General features: G+C 41.8%; 1 protein-coding gene across 1 annotated transcript; it reads right to left on the bottom strand.

Moving 5' to 3' along the window:
* Nucleotides 1-382: 382 nt before the first annotated feature.
* Nucleotides 383-14,383, bottom strand: gpc2 (glypican 2). The gene is made up of 11 exons (XM_008295327.1): nt 14,206-14,383; nt 12,265-12,423; nt 10,437-10,571; nt 8,885-9,060; nt 8,706-8,786; nt 7,785-7,950; nt 6,848-6,978; nt 5,072-5,218; nt 3,055-3,191; nt 1,888-2,060; nt 383-660 (listed from the first exon to the last, which is right to left on the bottom strand). Exons 1-11 carry the CDS (start codon nt 14,381-14,383, stop codon nt 383-385), a joined length of 1,761 nt encoding a protein of 586 aa, XP_008293549.1.
* Nucleotides 14,384-18,505: the final 4,122 nt, after the last annotated feature.

Raw genomic sequence — 18,505 nt, 5'->3', positions numbered from 1 at the left:
GTTCACTTGATGTTAAAAAAAAAACCACGTGGTTCTTTGTTCCCCTCCAGACAGCACATCATTCAGCGTCAGACTCCAATCTGTCAAACATCTCACAAATGGCACTAAAAAAAATGGCAGTTCTTATTAGGTTTTGTTTGTAATTATCAATGCCTGGTGATATCATTTTTTTATTATTACTTGGGGAGTAGGAAAAATAATCACCTATTTATTTAGTGCTGTAAACAGGTTTTTGATTATTGCTAAATTAGCCTGTTTTGTTGTTTTTCTGCTGGTGTAACCAAATGGAATGGTGTTTTGTTTAGTTTTTTCTTCTTCATAATGTGCTTAAGACTCCAGCATGACAGAAAAATTCCCTTCACCTCCAGACTGTAATAACCAGCTATCTCCACATGGGGGCAACAGTGACCAAGAAGGGCAGAGACAACAAAGGAACTAGAGGGAAGGAGAGCAGACTGGCTGCAGATCGGACCCGTCCGTGGCCGTTGTTTCTGTTCCACTTGGACCCGTTTCTGTCTCGGCTTCGAGGAGGCTTTGCGGGGTTGGTTGCGGGGTTTCGTGGGGGTTTGCTGTAGGGTGGAGAGTAAGGCCCATAACCTGGCCAGTCATCATTGTACCTTTCTCCATGATCCCCGCCCCCAGAGCCACTGCCCTCCTCACCTGAAACAAGGAAAAAAAATGTAACTGATGTACGAAGTGAAAATAAGAAAATGCCAATGCTACATATTAATATACACCAATCAGCTGCAACATTAAAACCATCTTAATAAAATTGTCTAGGACCCCCACGTACTGCCAGAGCAGCTCTTACCCCTCAAGACATGAATTCTACAAGACCTCTGAAGGTCTCCCGTGGTATCAGGCACCATGACTTATGCTGCAGATACTTTAATTTCTAGTTTCTAGTTAAGTTGCCAGGTGCAGCCTTCTTGGATTGGACTTGTTTGAAGGCCAGCTCATGGTCATGTTCCTCAAACCATTCCTGTACATTGTTTTTGCAGTGTGTGTTATCCTGCCGAAAGAGGTCAGTGTCATCACTGAGTATTGTTGCCATGAAGGGGCAGCAATATTTAGGTACTGCAGCAGTGTTTAGGTAGTTGCATGCACAAGGTTTCACAGCAGAACATTGCCTCCATCAACTTGCCTTCTTTCCATCCTGCTGACATCTCATATCCAGGTCAACAACACATGTGCAACGAGGGAATCCACTTGATGTCAAAGAAAACATGAATAATCAGACCAGGTCAACTTCTTTCATCGCTCGGTTCCGACACTCACGTGCCCGTTGTAGGTGATATCGGCGGTATACAGGATTCGGTATGGACACTGTTAACAGTCTGCAGCTATTCATCCCCATACACAGGAAGCTGTGATGCACTGTGTTTTTCTGACACCTTTCTCTCACTGCCAGCATTCAGGTTTTCAGCAATTTGTGCTGCAGTAGCTCTTCAGAGAGATCAGACCACACAGGCCAAATTTTTCTCCTTACAACATCAGTGAGGCTTGGGCACACATGAACCTGTCACCAGTTCACCAGTTGTCATTCCTTGGACCACTCTTGGTACGCATTAACCACTGCAAACGGTAAACACCTAACAAGACCTGTCTGGAGATGCTCTGACCCAGTCGTCTAGTCACCACAGTTTGGTCCTTGTCAAAGTCACTCAGATCCTTACGTTGCCCATTTTTCCTGTCTCCAACACATCAGCTGTCTAATATATCTCATCCCTGGACATGAGTCACTGTAAGAAGATAATGTTATTTACTGCACCCGTCAGTGGTTTTACTGTTGTGGCTGATCGATGTGTATTGATAAAAATCACACATGGTCAAAAATTCCCTTTTGGATACACACATGTATACATTTTGACTGTCAGGAATACTCACTGTCCACAAAGTCTGTGTCCTGTCCGCTCTGAGCATGCCTCAGTTTGTTGGTCACCACCCTCAGCTCCATGATCAGCTGCCTGGTCCTCACATCTGGACGGGCGATGTCCACCTCCACCTCAGGGTTGTTGATCTGGCTGACCAGCCCGTCACCTGTCACATCCGGCAGGTACCTGAACGTGCATGTATTGAAGAATTCACATATTTTCATAGCTACCATCATCTCTGCAATAACTGGCTGTGCTCATAAGGGAAAGAAACTTATTGCCTGCTGTGGAATCACAGCAATATAACACAAGGACTGTAGTTTATTAATCTCAAAGCGCACAGTCATAGCTTTCTGTAGTGTAAATAAATCTCTGTATTTAACTGTGTGCTGTTTCCAGGCACGCTTGTTCTAGAGATAGTCGAGTCTGAAATATCTCATGTGCAATCTGATGGATTGCCATGACATTTTGCACACACTCGTGGCCCCCTGAGAAGGAATCCTAATGACTCTAGTGATTGCCTGACTTTTCCTTTAACACCGCCATAGAGTTGGCATTTTGTCTTAGCAGCTATTGGATGGTTTTATCTGAAATTTTGTACCACTTGTAATAGCTTCTGGTAACACCATCAGGTTAAAATGTTCACAATGTTTTCTTAACACTACAAACTGAAACGGCTAGAGGGCATTTTCACGACTCATCTATAATAAACCTAAGGTCTAAAAAGTTGCTTTGGGTTATTCAATTAATGTAAGTCTCTCCATTATATATATATTTTTTAGCAAAGAATAATGATGAGTAATGTGATATGTTATTATTTTTGTTTAATTAAAGCCGGGTACAATTTGATACCTGCACGTGTCTGGCTGCTGTCCCACTTTGTGATTAAAGCTGTTAAGGTGGGTGTACTTTTACATCAGCTGTTGCCAAATGCAGCTGGAACATGCAGGACTTCACGGTGCCTCTAAATACGCTCTGATACGTACACGGTGTTCGGCTGTGTCTGTGTGCATAAAAGCAAGCAGGCCCACGCAGGGAGCATGTGGGTGACTGGTGGTGGCAAAATTAAATAAACTCTGTTCCATCTGTTGCATCCTTCCACCTCTGCACCATCACTCACTCACTCCTCCGCCTATACCGAGCCCCCCTCTCTCCAGCCGTTTGCTCTGATCTTGCTCACCTCCCCCGGGTCTGCCCGTTCCAGCAGCGGTCCTCATTAGTGACGTCAGCCGCCATCTTCTCGTCGTTGCAGATGGTGTGTGGGAGGGACACCCAGAAGCCCCGCATGGGCCGCAGTCGCTCCTTCAGCTCAGTAACCTGCGTGGAGGTGGAAGGAAATTGGTTATGACTCAGACCTGGTTTTAAAGCATCCTTGTTTGGTATGGCTGGCTGGAGGAAGCGTATGGAAGCTTGTAGCACTGATGCTGGGCAAAGCGAAAAACTGACCTGACACTGCTTCGGGGTCGGTTCCTCCACCACACGCCTTTTCTCTCTTAGAAATAGATATAAATACCCACTATCCTCTTCCTCCACTCTTGATTTCATAGATTCTTCAAGCACCTTTATCTTGCAAGACCACTGTGGTCACAGGAGTGCTGTCTGGGATCTGACCTCTGTTCTTCTTCTTATTAGTTGCTTGTATCGAGCTTGGTTTTTATTTTGGTCTTCTTTTTGCTTTCTGCCAAGCTGCTGTCTGAATCCTGATGCCTGCACAGCCCATGTTTGACATTCTTTATTGCAGTTTTAACCCGATATTTTTAAATCCTCGGCTCTAAAAACTAACCGGAACAAAACCATTTTAACTCTGTTTCTATGTGTTTCCTGCTCCTGTCACATTTTCACTCAATGTGGGCTCTTTTTTTTTTTTTTTTACTGCAATAGAAAGTCTTACACCTTTATGGAAACAGCTCAACCATGGGTAGAAGTAAAAGGAAATCAAAAATGTACTCCGTGCAGTATGCCACAATTGTGCCATAAATCATAAGTAACAAAAATTAAAGTTTATTTTTTGTTATTATTTTACAAAAATGTTTTTTAAAAAATCTGGAATCAGCTTGTATAACACGTTCCTTGTGCCCACAGGTGTTAGCAATGCTGGGAATTAATGATGGCTCTACATAGTATAAATATTTTACTTACATTTTAAATTTGTGTCCATTCTTGTCTCCTATCTGCTCTGTGTAAACACAGCCTGCAGTTCAGCCGAAAACTCTCTGAAGTTTGGTTCGGGGACAGTTGGTCAGACTCCTCAGCTGCCCCGACAAGTGCAATTTTTTAAGTTTTTTACAGAATGGTAAGGCGTATACAATCATTTTTTATTAAATTTTTAACGAAACATGTACAATAAGCTGATTTTGATGAAATATTATAATTTTAAACTTCGAATTAGTTAATTTACTTGATGGAACCAAACATCTCAAATGATTAGGGCATTTGGAAAGATGAAAATCCAACAATTCTGTTTGTTTTTGCAGCTTCTGGCTAAAAGGTGTAATTTTGGTGGTGTTTTTTTTAAAAAGGTAACATTCCTTTCACTGTTGCCTCGCAGCAAGAAGGTTGCCGGTTCGCGTGCATGTTCTCCCCGTGCAGCGTGGGTTCTCTCCGGGTTCTCCGGCTTCCTCCCACACAGTCCAAAAACATGTTGAGGTTAATTGGTGATTCTAAATTGTCCGTAGGTGTGAATGTGAGTGTGCTTGGTTGTCTGTCTCTAAGTGTGGCTCTGCGATAGACTGGTGACCTGTCCAGGGTGTCCCCTGCCTTCACCCTGAGTCAGCTGGGATAGACTCCAGCCCCCCCACGACCCTTGTGAGGATTAAGCGGTGTATAGATAATGGATGGATGGAACATTCCTTTCAATTCCACTGGCAGATTTTGGGGTTCATAGGGTTAATTGATTAGTTGTGATTACTTGAAATCTGTGTTCATCAATATTTTTACATCAGCAATGTGTCATACTTCTGATTACGTTACTTGAAAAGTGTCAACAATAATGAACCCACAGAAAATGATTACCTGACACCAGTGAGAAAGAGCTTCGCTTCACTCTTGCTGCTCTCTGGAGTGAAACTTCCAGGGAAAAAGTTCTAAAAGCCCAATTTTTGCTCCCTGACCAGCACCAGACAGCAGCCAGTGAAGTTAGGCATCAGCTGGTGAACCTAGCATTTAGAGCTTCAGTGTTTGTTCAGTTTTTTGCTCACCAGTCGGTCCAGGTTGGTGCCTGCAGCAGTGGTGGGTTTCTCTTCAGGTGTGTAGGTGCGGAAGGGCCTCCTGTTGCCCCCGGACTCTTTGGGTGAACGCTTGGACCTCGCTGGAGCGGGCCGGGGGTTTCCACAACCTTGGAATACCTGTGGTAAACAACACCGCAACACCGTTGTAAAGAGCTGTGTAACCAGCATTTTTAGATCAGCTGACTGATTTTTAAACAGTTCTGTAGTAGTAGTAGTAGTAGTAGTAGTAGTAGTAGTAGTAGTAGTTCTGTCTCTTTTCTAATCAAACCAATGTGCTTTAGCTTCACTATCCTGCTCATACAGTTTTCCTAACATGGTTATATTCATGTTTTTTTGTGTGATTTTTTTTCCCTCTATACACTTATATGCACTGTTGCATGTCATTAACTTTGTGTCTTTTCTCTTCTGTGGTTTTTGCTTTGTCCTCTCTGTCCTCTGTCTCCCTGTTCATCTCTGCAGGTGTATCTGGAGCTGCACATGTCTGGTCTGTAGTTTCTGGTCCCACCAACCTGTCCAGTTTTTGCTCTCTTGTTTGCTGTCTGGTTGTTTCTCCCTGAGCCTGGTTCTGCTGAAGCTTTCTTCCTGTCCACTATCGCTAGTATAGCAAGTACAGTAAATTTGTATAATATATAATAATGTAAGGTCTTAACCTTAATATTTAAACTTTTTGGGTAAATTTGTGACCTTCTTTCTCTATTGGAGAGATATAAATGATGATGACTTGACTTGCATATGTGAGAAATTGGATATTCTTGCACAAATTTCTGCGGGATTCAGGACATATCATGTCTTAAAGAGTTGTAAAATAGCTTTTATTTCACACACTCTCCCTCAATCTGCTGTATAACATTCAGCTTCATCTAGCAATAATGTGGAACATCCCCAAGGCTTAGAGGTTTGAGGCCAAATAGGTTCTTGTATTAATGCCATATCTTTCTCTGTGAAAATCAATAAGACATATGAATAACTCTTCAAAGCATACATTTATAGTTTCTATGGATGGTATCTGCTGTGATTCCAAAAACAAGTGCAGAGAAGGTTTGCTCTTTTCGAAGGAATAAATGGGTTTTAATCATGATGTTGCATTTTTTACGGCAAAAAAACCCACAAAAACTCAAGGGTCGGTGCTGTTTAAGCTACTTCAAATCAAAGCTGAGGGAGTTATTGAGGTTTCTAAATCATACAGAGCAACTACAGAAACCAGAGCCTTAACTCGAAAACATTGCAACAGAATTATAGAGGTAACAATATAATGCTGTTGAAAAGGTTCTCCATAACCTCAATAGTCAGACTTTGTTAGTGAAAGGCTGCAGTCATACAAAGCTGGGCTGTAAAGGAGAAAGCTGCCTGTTCCTTAAAGCACTCCCACCACAAATCAGGAGATTTTCTGTCTCTAAGAAGATGTGGGTGTCTCTCTGGTGGATTCACTGCTGGGATGTCTGCCATGTTTTAATCATACTGTGAGGCTGTCATGCTCTCTGTGTTATAATTCCTGTCATTTTTACTGCATGCTGTCTCATTAAGAAGATTAAAATAAAAAAAATAAAAAAAAATTATAGCTTCGACTTGTAAGAGAGGATTACTGCAGACAGTAGATGATGATTTTTATGCGCTCTCAAAGGTTCAGTAAAACGTTTTTGATGAACAGCTCAATTGCCAAATTCAGGGAAAGCATTAAGAATGCTTCAGTGTTCATTTTATGTTCCTTTTTATGTCCTCATCATACACTGGTGCCTTCTTTCTTACCTTACTAGAGATGCCGACGCTGTTTTCCTGCATGTGCATAATGGCCTCTGACACTTTCACAGAGATGGAGTCGGCTGCGAGCTCCATGTTGAACGGCCCCTCCAACTTCTCTGAAACCTGGTACAGAGCATCTGATATACGACAGAGAGACAGATGGTGGGTTGGTAAAGTTTACTGTGACTCCAATAGCAAGGTTCTGGTTGTCAGGTGAAACAAGCAAAAAGAGGCTCTCTGTTGGTGGCCTATTGTGGACCCTGGTAATTGTGAAGACAGTGGTTCCTGTGCGTGGAATCTGTCACTGGCTAACCAGCTGAAAGGGTTAGATTTACATCTCTTTAGGAGGTGTTCAGCAAGATGAGGAAGAAGCCCTCATCATATAAAGAGAAGTGTGAAAGAGAGAGAGAAGAATGGTGGTTGGGGAAAAAAGGGCATTGTGGGTAAAATGGGTTTGAGTGCGGTGGACATGGATGGAGTGATGAAAGGTAAGAGGAAGCACCGCTCATGAGAAGGAAAAAAAAATGGAAGGAATGTATGGGTTTGATGAAAGGGGAAAGGAAACACAGGGAGACACATCAATTGTGAAGGAGCAGAGAGGCATGAATGATTAATGGAGGAGGAATTCATTAGGGGAAACGGAAGTGAAAGTAAATGAGTGACAGGAGCACAATAAAGGGATTCCACTTTTATGTATGCTCAGTTTAATGATGCCAATAATTCAAAATGCTGTTCAAAGTAATTTGGGTGCTGACATTTCTTAAGCTGCCAGGATCTAAAATCACTGGAAATTAATGCACGAGTCCTTTAGCTGAAATATATAATACACCATAGAGTAAACCATAAAATACATCACGCACCCGACCCTTGTACCACACACATGAACATCGTAGCCAGACGTCTTGTTCTATTTTCTCAAAGCCCACCTCTTCCTCTCACCCACCAATGAAATTGTTCCATTCGGTGTCCAGGTCAGCCTGATTGGCCAAGCAGCCCTTCATCACGTTAAGGCACAGGGAGTGGCAGGGCCGCAGGGAGGGCATGCCTCGACACAGAGGGCAATACCACTGCCGCATCAGGCCACGCACACACTCCGAATCTGCAGTCAGCTGAAAAACAAAGCAGGGGATGAGAAAGACTGAATAACTAAACAGCAGAACTCTACATGTTTGCATCTCCTGTTAAAAGCTCTTAATGCTTGAAAAAGAAGTGGGCAGCAGATAATGTTGAGATTTTTAAAAGTAAAAAAGCAAACTCAAGACCTACCTTTTTAGCCTGGCTTTTAATAGATTTTATTTACTAGTTTTTGTATTTCAGTACAGGTTTTTTTTTTTTTCCTTTCTTTCTTTTTTCAGTACTGCACTTTGTGCTACATTTTATTTGAATGAAGAATGTTTTTTAACATCACTAATCATCACTAATTGGCTGACTGATTAATTAACTGATTGATTGACTGATATCTAGTCATCCAATGTGCGATCAGTTGATACCGTAGGGACAACAAATGAGTCTGGCTTTGTCTGGACTCAGATGCCGCTGGTCATAAGATGCTTTTTGTTTGATTCCAGGTTTAATTTACCATTTGAAATACTGATAATTACACTGAATATGGAAAAACAGGACAAATTTACAGGTTCTCACCAGACCGTAATGCTCTGTGGTTGTGTAGATATACATACACAGTTTATAAAAACAATTATCATTTATACAGACAATCATTGTTTTCTTATTGAGGTTGATAGGAAAGGTGCAGCTTTTTTACAACAAGCTTGCCAATGGGCTTTAGATGGCAGAAGAATACTATCTTGGGTTAATAATGTTCTTCAAAATGAATATGAGGCAAGGCTACATAGGAACCACTCACCTTTGTTGCTTTATTCACAATATCCCGACCAGTAGCCAAACCCTGAGACAGTGCTCTGGCTGCAATAAAGGCCCTCGACACCTGAATATGAATCCAAAGATCAGTCACAAAGTACAACCCAGTGTCATTCCACTGACAAAACTAGGTGCAGTTAAATACTCAGTTTAATATGTACAAACTTGTACGCGTAGTTTGCGCGGCACATCCCCAAACGGCTGCAGCTGCTCGGCGTGTTTGCTGACACATTCCAGGTAGTCTTCGCTGAACTGATACTGAGGGTTGACCAGAGAAAAGACCCGCTCCACCAGTCGGGACCAGAAATCTGAGAGAACCTCAGTCAGACTTACACTGCCGCCTGCAGACAAAACAGTAACCGACTGTTAGGATACAGGTTTTCTCATCGGAAAAAATAAAAAAGTGTTTCTCCATTGATTTCTTAAGTACTTAGATTATTTGTGCTTCTTTCTTTTGCATTCAGCATCTTCTGCCTGACCGCTGAAAGAGTGTGCATGAAATCTGAACATTTGTCAGGAAGGAAAACGCAGAACAATAATTTGGCAAATAACTGACCATTGTAGTTAGTTTTCTTTGCTTGGCTACACACACAGTCCAAGCTGTTGAGAGAAATCTAATGGACACTGTTTCACATAGTCCCAACTACACTGTTAATGCTTTGGAGAAACGGTCCTGTTAAACTGAATAATCTGGGAACAGAATGAAATGTAGTTATCTGTCTACAAATCTAATTAATCTACAAATTGTCTACAGCTTGTGAAAAGATGATACCATGTTTTGGATAAAACTATTTCTTCATCTCAAAGAGTATTGTCTTCGGTGCAATCAAATTAAATTAAATTGGATAAAACATAATAGTCGCACAACACTCATCACAAAGAAAAAACACATTAAAGCCAAAACATAACATGAAATATATGCTGCTTCTTTGATTTCTCAGATCTGTGTATTGACTATTAAACACGACACAACAATATGGCATAATATGTCGTCAGCACCGCACTATTTTTTCCCTCATTTCCTCCTATAAATGTGTTTGGGTGCTTGTCAGTGTCTGTGTGGAGTAAGTGACTCTCCAATCTGTAGTCTACTATACAGCCTCAAATTAGCCATACATGCTGTTTGGCAGACAAAGACAGGTTGACTAAGCAGCAACAGCCCGCAGATGGACTCGCCAGCGAGCGGCTGTCATGCCAAAACAGAGCGATCCGGAACGGAAATAGAAACGGTCTGGCATCCGTGGGAATCCAATTCTCTTTCTCTGTTTTTTTTTCTCTAATTCTTCTTGGCATTTTGCTACTCTTCAAAAAAACAAAAAAAAAACAATGCTGCCTCTTTACTGCTGCCCAGAGCTGCTGCTGCGGATTTACTACGACAGGGAGTGATCGAAACTACACTGAACTGTCAGTGCAGTTCAGCAATTGTTGCAGACTGCTTTACCTCCCCTAACCAGGTTTTTAATCATCACTCTGCAGTCGTTCGTTCCTCCTGATGGCGCTGGAGTCAGGTGGCATAGCTGAATGAATGTGTCCTGAAATTTGCTTTTCCATTTTAACTGAATTGAATAAAACATGTATCTTTTATTTGGATGACCACTAAACCACCAGGACACCTCTACTCTCTCTGTTTTACACGGCACATCCAACCCAGCTGGTAGCACTTTAAAAACACCATCTGAATACATGGCGAGGTGGATAAAGAAGTGTTTAAACCAACCAGAATAATATCTGCGAAGCTCCACGAACAGCTCCTGGAAGACGTGTGCGTTCTGAGTGAAGAGCCGGCCGTAGGTCTTGGTAAACATCTGGTTCATAGACTTCTCCGAGAGGTCTATAAGCTCTCTGAAAAACTCTGCACAGACAGGAAAGGCAGAGATTAGATATGAGTCGGTCAGCCACCTTCTATTCTTCTAATATCTCAGCCAGGTTTCTACGTAGGCGTGCCATCACCCCCTCCCCTCGCTTGAATATTAACAGCTCCTAGGGACAGTTACATCAGATCTGCACGCCGCTAAATGAGTGTAACAACATGCACTCTATTTAAAATCCATCTTTAAGACTCATATGCAGTCTCCCACTCCTTAAGCGTCTTTACATGACTCACCACATGCATTATATAAAAGTATGAGGAGGGGAAAAAAAAGGTGATAGCGGTGCACTGCAGGTAGGAGGAGAAAGTGTAAATTCAGCTCTGTGCTGTGGCTGCTACAAACCTGCAGGCTTCACATACAGAATTCAAGACGAGGGCTAAGTTCTCTCAAATGCAGACAGTGATTAAAGCAGTTCGGGCTTTTCTAACACCAACAGTAAGGGGCTCTCAGCTACTTTCACACAGGATGCTCAGTTTACAGCCCACAGTTGGAAACGCTCAGCCTGTGAAACAAAAAGTCTGTGGCTCGTGGTTAATTCAGCTGGTCCATGGGAGATTACACATCACAGCCAAAAAATATATCTAAAGAAATTACATAAGATATACCATGATAACTGTCAAATCGCCAACTTCATAGACACTGTTGTATCTTGCATCTTTTGTCAACACAAATGAGTTTTCATTTATTCTTTCAATGTGAAATATCCCAAATGTTCTTGACAGATCTGAACTCTCACTTGTTTAAAGCTGCTAAATTCAAATGGTACTGCTGAATATCTGATTTATTTCATCAGTCTAAATGCAACATTTTTATTCCCAAACAGAAATTTGCTAAATCCCTCCACTGAATTAGTTCTGTTTACGAAACAACAAAGAAGTAATAAGCTTCTGGAAAGTTTTTAATTTTTCTTTTCTGAACTTCTGACTCAATATGTTCATGTGTAAGCCTTATTAAAGGTATTTTATGCTCTCCATCTATTTCATTCTCATGTGCTCTTTGTGGATAATATTTTGTCATTTTAAAAGTAATTTAAAATAAAATTACATTTTAGAAAAATAGCAGATTAAACGCTGTTAACATGGAGTCTCCAGTGAAGGTGTGATGTTTAAAAAAATGAGAGTATTCAGTGAGGGTAGTCAGGGTCCAATTAAATGCAATGTTGGGGTGCATTATGGGAAATGTAGTGTTTCTGGAGCTCGACCCAAACCAGAGACAAAGGAGTCAAGATATTTGGGTCTTTGCTGCTATGAATTCTATTTTTATAACCAGCCTCTTGTGACTTTCCAACTTTATGAAATTGCAGTACTGATATTTCTGAAATTAAACTTAAAAAAACAACCATGCTGGGGTATCTGAAATATATATTAACTGCTGCGCTTTCAGTGTCTTGAAGTCAGTTTTGTGGCTCAGATCTCTGACTCATATATTTGAGTGGAACTGTGCAGTCTGAAGTCCTAAATTAGTTTTTAATCAGCTGTCACTCAGTGCTTTTAACTGAGCAGATAGGGCGGGTGAGGCGAGGAGAAGCCGAGTGCAGTTTGTGTTCCTTTTTTTTTTCCCCTCTCAAATGTTCAGACTGTGACTTCAAGAAGAATAATTATTTTTTTAATCAATTTTCAAACCAAATCATGTTCCCTTTAAAAGCATGATTAGTAACGAGTAACAGCCTCTCACCATCAAACCTGCGGTGTCTCTGCGTGAAGGTGGTCAGGAGAAACTGGCTGTTGTCTTCAATGGCTTTGAGAAAGTCCCTCTCGCTCTGGAGGGCCAACGTCTCCTCCATCTGACTGGAGCAGCAGGTGTAGTCCTGAGGACAGAGCCGCAGGTGTTCACCTAAAACCAGGCCAGAGGGGAAAACAAGGTTAGGAGGACTGATCACACATGTTTAGAAACTTGTGTGGAGAAATGACTTTTGTTTTAAGATGTAATCATATGCTTTTGCTTTGAATCTGCACAGTAATCTTGCTTTTTTAAGCTGTTTGGAATTCATTTCTGGCTAAAAGGTTATTATCAACACCTCAACAAAGACCAAGGCCCATCCTCGATCATGTCAGAAGGTCTATTATCAGGTCAAAGCAGATATTTTTAGTGAGAAAGTCAATTTGTCCACTCATCAGTCTGTTCAGCGGGAAAAATCTTATCAAAGATAACGCTGTGATAGAAAATTGTAATTTCCCTGCATGAATTATTCAGCTTCAATCTGCCTTTCTTTGTCAGCTCAGGTTGGGTCTTTGATATGTCTGAGGTAATGATATATGCAAACGACAGCCAGGAGGAGGAGAAGGAGGAGGAGGGGGGGAGTAAACAGGCAGCACTCAAATGTGGAAAGGGTTTGAATTCTTTGTTTCTGTAATTTTACATCCGACATGATTGTTGCACCCCTCATACAGTGGAAAGTCTGGTTCCCAACTCCACCCCGGCCGGTGTTCCTCTCTGCCTCTTTTGTTCTCTCCGTGTCTCTCACTATTAGCCTTCTCTCATCCCTCTATTTCCATTTCTAAACTGCCTCCCTTCATCCTTCACTCTCCCGGCCATCTGCTCCCCTGGCCCACGGGACAGTGAGCCAACACTCAGGCAGCGATAGCCCAACACACACACACACACACACACACACAAAATCAATCAATCCTGCAGTTGTCTCGCACACTGAGCTGGATTGCCGTGAAATAAACGTCTGCAAACATACAATTTACTCCCAATCACTTTTAATAGCAGCTCCGTGGCATCTCTGTCTGGGATAGCGGACACTTTTCTCATCAATTTACATGCAAATCAAGAAGTATAGGCTACCTCTTCACACACTCTGTCATTTGGCTGCCTCATATGGTCAGACATTTTAACAATTTAACAGTTTCATCTAAAAATCTACTCCCCTTAATTCCCCTCCTCCTCCTCATCCTCCTCCTCACCCATCCCACCTCTTCAACAAAACTTCAAATTATCCAAAACCCAACAGTTTGTAATCCGCATGACATCTTTTCATTCTGAAGATAAGATTATCACCAGTGAGCAGAGCCTGTGGGTGTATATATACATGCAGGGATTTACCAGTGGGCCAGTAGGCAAAGACTAATTAGGGGCGAGGTTCTTTGTTGCACCGGTGTTGGCAATTTGCTCATCCCCTTAATCATCCTATTTGAGGCGCACAGAGGGGAGGAGGGGGCGGTGTAATTTGTTTTAAACCACACTGCATTGTTTCTCTTTAGGGAAAAAAAAAAAAAAACTCAGCCTGATGTTCCTCCACTGTCGCTCTGGGGCGTTTTAGTGAGTTTAGAGACACCTTGTACTTTCTCATATCACTTTCCTGCTTTGTTGGTGTGAGATCTGCCTGCTACGCTGCTATAATGTTCCCATCATGATTTATGATGTGCTGCTGATGAGCAGTGAGTTTACACTGACCCTAATGTGCCTAATGTTATTTTTATCCCTGCTGAGGCGAACTGGAGCATGCTGACGCGCCTGCATTTGTGCTGCGACACCTAATCCTCAGTTTTATCCCGAAAATAGCATTTCATAGCATGACGGTGGGACTGTTGTGCACCAGTCCAAAGAGCTGTGTGATGCTTTTTTTCTTTTTAATTCATCCCCGCCGCGGGCTACATGCAGAGGTCTTACCGGAGATTTGAGTCAGCGGAGCGGTGCCGGTGCTGTAGCCCTTCTCCGCGTACACCTGCCGGGTGTCGGAGCAGCTCCTCCCCGCGGCAGCAGCGGGACTCCGGGTCCCCGACAGGGCAGCGACCGCGCAGAGCAGCACCAGCAGCCGGTACCTGGAGAAAGACAGCCGGGCATCCATCCTCACCGCAGAAAGTCAGAAAGCAGTGAAAGAGGGGTGGATGGGTTCAGATTAAAAAGAAAAGCAGACTGGGTGCAGTGGCTTGGAAATGAATGAATGACTGGCCGGTTTAGGTGCGCGCAAAAGTGGAAAAAGAGTAACAGGATCCCAAATCGTCAGTCGTTTGAAACAGTCATAGTTTTCCAGTTTGGTGCAGTGAGCATCCAGGAGGGCTTTTTACATCACACATATGTTTCCATCGGCCGCGTCCACTTAGTGTGTCCTTCCTGGGAGACCCGCTGCTGTGCGTAAACAGAAAGGGAGTGTGAAAGAGGCACTCCCGGCCCTCAGCATCATCCGACACACCGACTGCGTCAAACTCACGGCACGTAGCCATGGTGATACCGGCGCAGGGACGGGGTTCAAAATAAAAGACATCCAGCCACGTTTGTTTGTAATAAGACCAGTCAAAGCGCCACCAGACAGACCCAACAAGCAGGAGCCTTCAGGAAACAGATTTTGTAGATTTTCTATATTTTTTTTAAATCTTTTTTTGGAAGAAATCTGCAGTTTGTTGCCCAGAAAAGGAAACCTTTAAGGAAACGTTCCAGGAACCTTCAATGAACATTCCCTTAACGTCCCGTGAAGGTTCCTGTTCACTGAGATAAAACGTTTATGAAACACAAGGACTTAAATTGAACACAAATATAAATGCATCATGTAATATTTCCCTGAACATCTCCTGAAGGTTCCCTAAAACGTTTTTGTTTGCGTGAATAAGATGTAAATGAAACAGGAGGAAATATCCTGAACAAAAATATACACATAGCATGCAATATTAAACATTCCCTGAAGTTCCTGAATGAAACACAAGGAAGTATTCTGAACAAAAGCATAAACAAAACATGGAATATTTTGTTAAATTCTATCCGTTCTTTTTAACATAAGGGAATAAGTATTTGGTGTCACAACACACAGCATCTCTACAGTACGTCATGTAACCACCGAGTATATTGGAGATGATAATGGAAAGATGGAGAGTGGAGTCATAGACCAGAAGTCACAAGTTAATGAGTTTGTTGATGCTGCTTGTTAAATGTTGTCATGGAAGAAGGATTGTGTTGTCAGACATCCAGAGCATCCCTTAGATGCTTAGTGGCTGATGTGTCTAGAGACCATGACAATTTTTGATGTATATTTATGATTCTTTCCTTCTGTATGCTGCTGAGAGTTGTCATTCGGTGGAAATATGGTTTGTAATTCATGCCTTCATGTAGTAAGTGGGGTATGTTGACTGGACGTGGAGTTAAAGCAACGGCTTGTCTTTGTACTAAACCATTTGCACGATGAAGGTCGAGCACCAAAACATCAGAATACTTGTGTTTTTGAAAGTTAGACAGTGTACACAGTTTATTAGCAACTTTTAGAAGTGCTCATCCGTCTCCTACACACCTGTCTCACCTAAAATAGATGTGCAAAGAGTTCCTTTGTCTTAAGAGCAGTGCATATTTTTTGCGATTTGAGGCCACACATTGTGTTGCTAAGATGTCAAGTCAGGCAAGAACGTCGGCAGTGGATGTAATTTACTGTAGCTGGATGTTGAGATTGCCAGTGATGAAGTGCAGACATGTTGTTGTACCTCTCCATACCATCACTCCTATTTCTTCGTGGGCCTGTCTCTGTATGACACAGACTTCCCCTGTACAATGCCAAACGCAACGTCTGCATTGTGCGCTGTAAAGCTGAAAAGAAGATTCATCAGCAAACAGGACTGTCCTCTAGCTTCCTGGAGTCCAACAAACATGAGTGGAGCTGATCATGCCACTGTTCTGCTGTTTGATCAAGGCCTTGGTGTGGGCGACAACATCACAAGCCAGCTTCGCAGTTTGACCGGAAATGTTGTTTCTGCTCAACAACAGCTTCATCTGAATCTCTGTTGCTGATTTTGCAGATAAATGGATGATCCTGAACTCAGGTGGTGATCAACGGCCGTGTGGCACATTGTCATACTGTGCTGTTTGAAACTATTCATTAGACCACAAATAATGGAGTTGTGGACATTCAGGTGTCTGACTATGGTCCTAACTGACATGTCAGGATGTCAACAGTCTGTTCTCGTCTTTCTCTTGTCACCTGTGGCATTGTGTTGTTCGAAGAAAGCTGCATTTTCTGGTCTTTAAAAGTGATCAAAGGAATGTCTGTGAACTTTAACACTATCTGATCGTTGTCCTTTAAAGCTACACCTCACAAGGTTTTGGATTGACTCCGTGGTTAACAATTAAAACTGTTAAAAAAAATCAAACGGAAACAGGAAAAAAATGGTTAATTCAAAAAATGTGAATAATTAAGGTAGTAAAAGAAATTGCTTCTGTGTCTCCTAAAATCTGTATGCAGTTCATTGTTTTATTTTATTGTGAATTATAGGTTCTTAACCTTAAAACTGTGACGGCTATTAACCTTAATTTTTAAATTCATCAGATAATTTGGTAATGTAAATAATAATGTAGGTTCCTAACTAGTATTTATATTCGCCATGTACATTTCTATAATATTCTAGGTTTTTGACCTTAATATTTATGTTGGCCAGGTACATTTATATTGTTTAAAATATTGTAGGGTCTAAACCGTAACATTGAAACTGGTTAGGTACATTTGTAACACCAGTCTTGTTTCTCTATCGGAAAGCACTTCAGCTCAGTGTCTGTTGTTTTAATGTAATATATAAATAATGTTGAATTCACTGAATTCAAAAACAGAATTCAGAACAGATTCCAACTTTGGTATAACTGATTTTGTGGATAGGAGGACTATTTTCTACAATAGTAGTTACAGCCTATCTGACTGTTTTGTGCTCAAGGAGAGCAGCATCAGATCAATGTCAGTTTTTAGGTTTTCTACAAACAGCTTCCTGTTCAGGACTTCCATTAAACCCAGATAGACAGGTAGTCCTGAACAGTAAGCTGTTTGTAGAAAACCTAAAAACTGCAGCATAGCCAGGTTATGAACAAGGTAACTGGGCTAGACTTTCCTTTTTAGCAGGGGATATGTCCTCGTCAATATTTAGAACACAAAAGAGGACAGAAGACTAAATCCAACCTATATGTTGACTCAGCAGTGAAAATATTAAGTAAAAAAATCCAGTCTACAGGAGAATGAATATTTTAAAGCAATGCTGAATAACTGAGAGCCCTCCTGGATTCTAGATCATATTTTGAATTATTAGCTGGTGCCTGAAATTTGATTTCCTGTGCATAAATTCATTTGCACCACAAACCAATGCAGAAAAGGCACAATGGTGCTTTAAAATTCACCAAAAATCCCCAAATTATAATAAGCCTTTGATGCTCAAAAACTCCTCAGGGAGGTCCCCTAAATCCCACATAATGTAGCCGTCCCAGTCATCAACCTAAACTTAGGGCTATGCCTGAGTGTGACAAGTTCAGAGGCGTCATGCGATGGTTTTAATAGTTTTAAATATGAATCAATATTGAATCTTGATTTGTAAAAATTTAAACTTAAAAAAAGTGAAAGCTGGCAAACTTGTTGGAGCCATATATTCTTTTAATATTAAGTCTATTTAGCAAATTCAGTATAAGGGCACAATGCAAGTTTCAAATGGCATTTACAGGGAAAATAAAAATTGAAAGATTGTTTTGTGTTTTTATCCTAAGAACCTCAGTAGAAGTGGAGGATCTTTAGGAACCAAAAAGCAGTTCAGTTGTTTTTATCACTGGAGCTTTTAGGATTACCACGACCTGAAATCTACACAGACATCAATTTATATAATAGTACACTATTGCCGCTTTGCAGCAGGTGTGTTATTTTGACGGTGCGGACCAGAAGCGGTGTGTTCATCCTGGCTGCTTTGACTCTGGTGGTCAGAGCCTTTCAAACACAGAACAATGGACCGTGCAGAGCAGCAGCACCAGGGGAGAGAGCGATGAGGAGCCTGCGGTGGCGGGGCGGGGAGCAGCTGAGACAACCACCTCAGGCTGCTCTGTACTGGACAGACTGGCACAGAGCAGACAGCCTGGAATATTATACACACATACAGCACCATACCACTCTTAACTTATAGGAAAAAATGTTCCTTAATGAGAGTAATTACCTGCAAAGTGGAAGCAGCCACAACTGAGGTTTAAC

The sequence above is a fragment of the Stegastes partitus genome, unplaced genomic scaffold (genome assembly GCF_000690725.1).
Source record: "Stegastes partitus isolate 25-593 unplaced genomic scaffold, Stegastes_partitus-1.0.2 Scaffold22, whole genome shotgun sequence".
NCBI lineage: Eukaryota > Metazoa > Chordata > Actinopteri > Pomacentridae > Stegastes > Stegastes partitus.
This window is presented reverse-complemented; position numbering and strand designations above follow the sequence as displayed.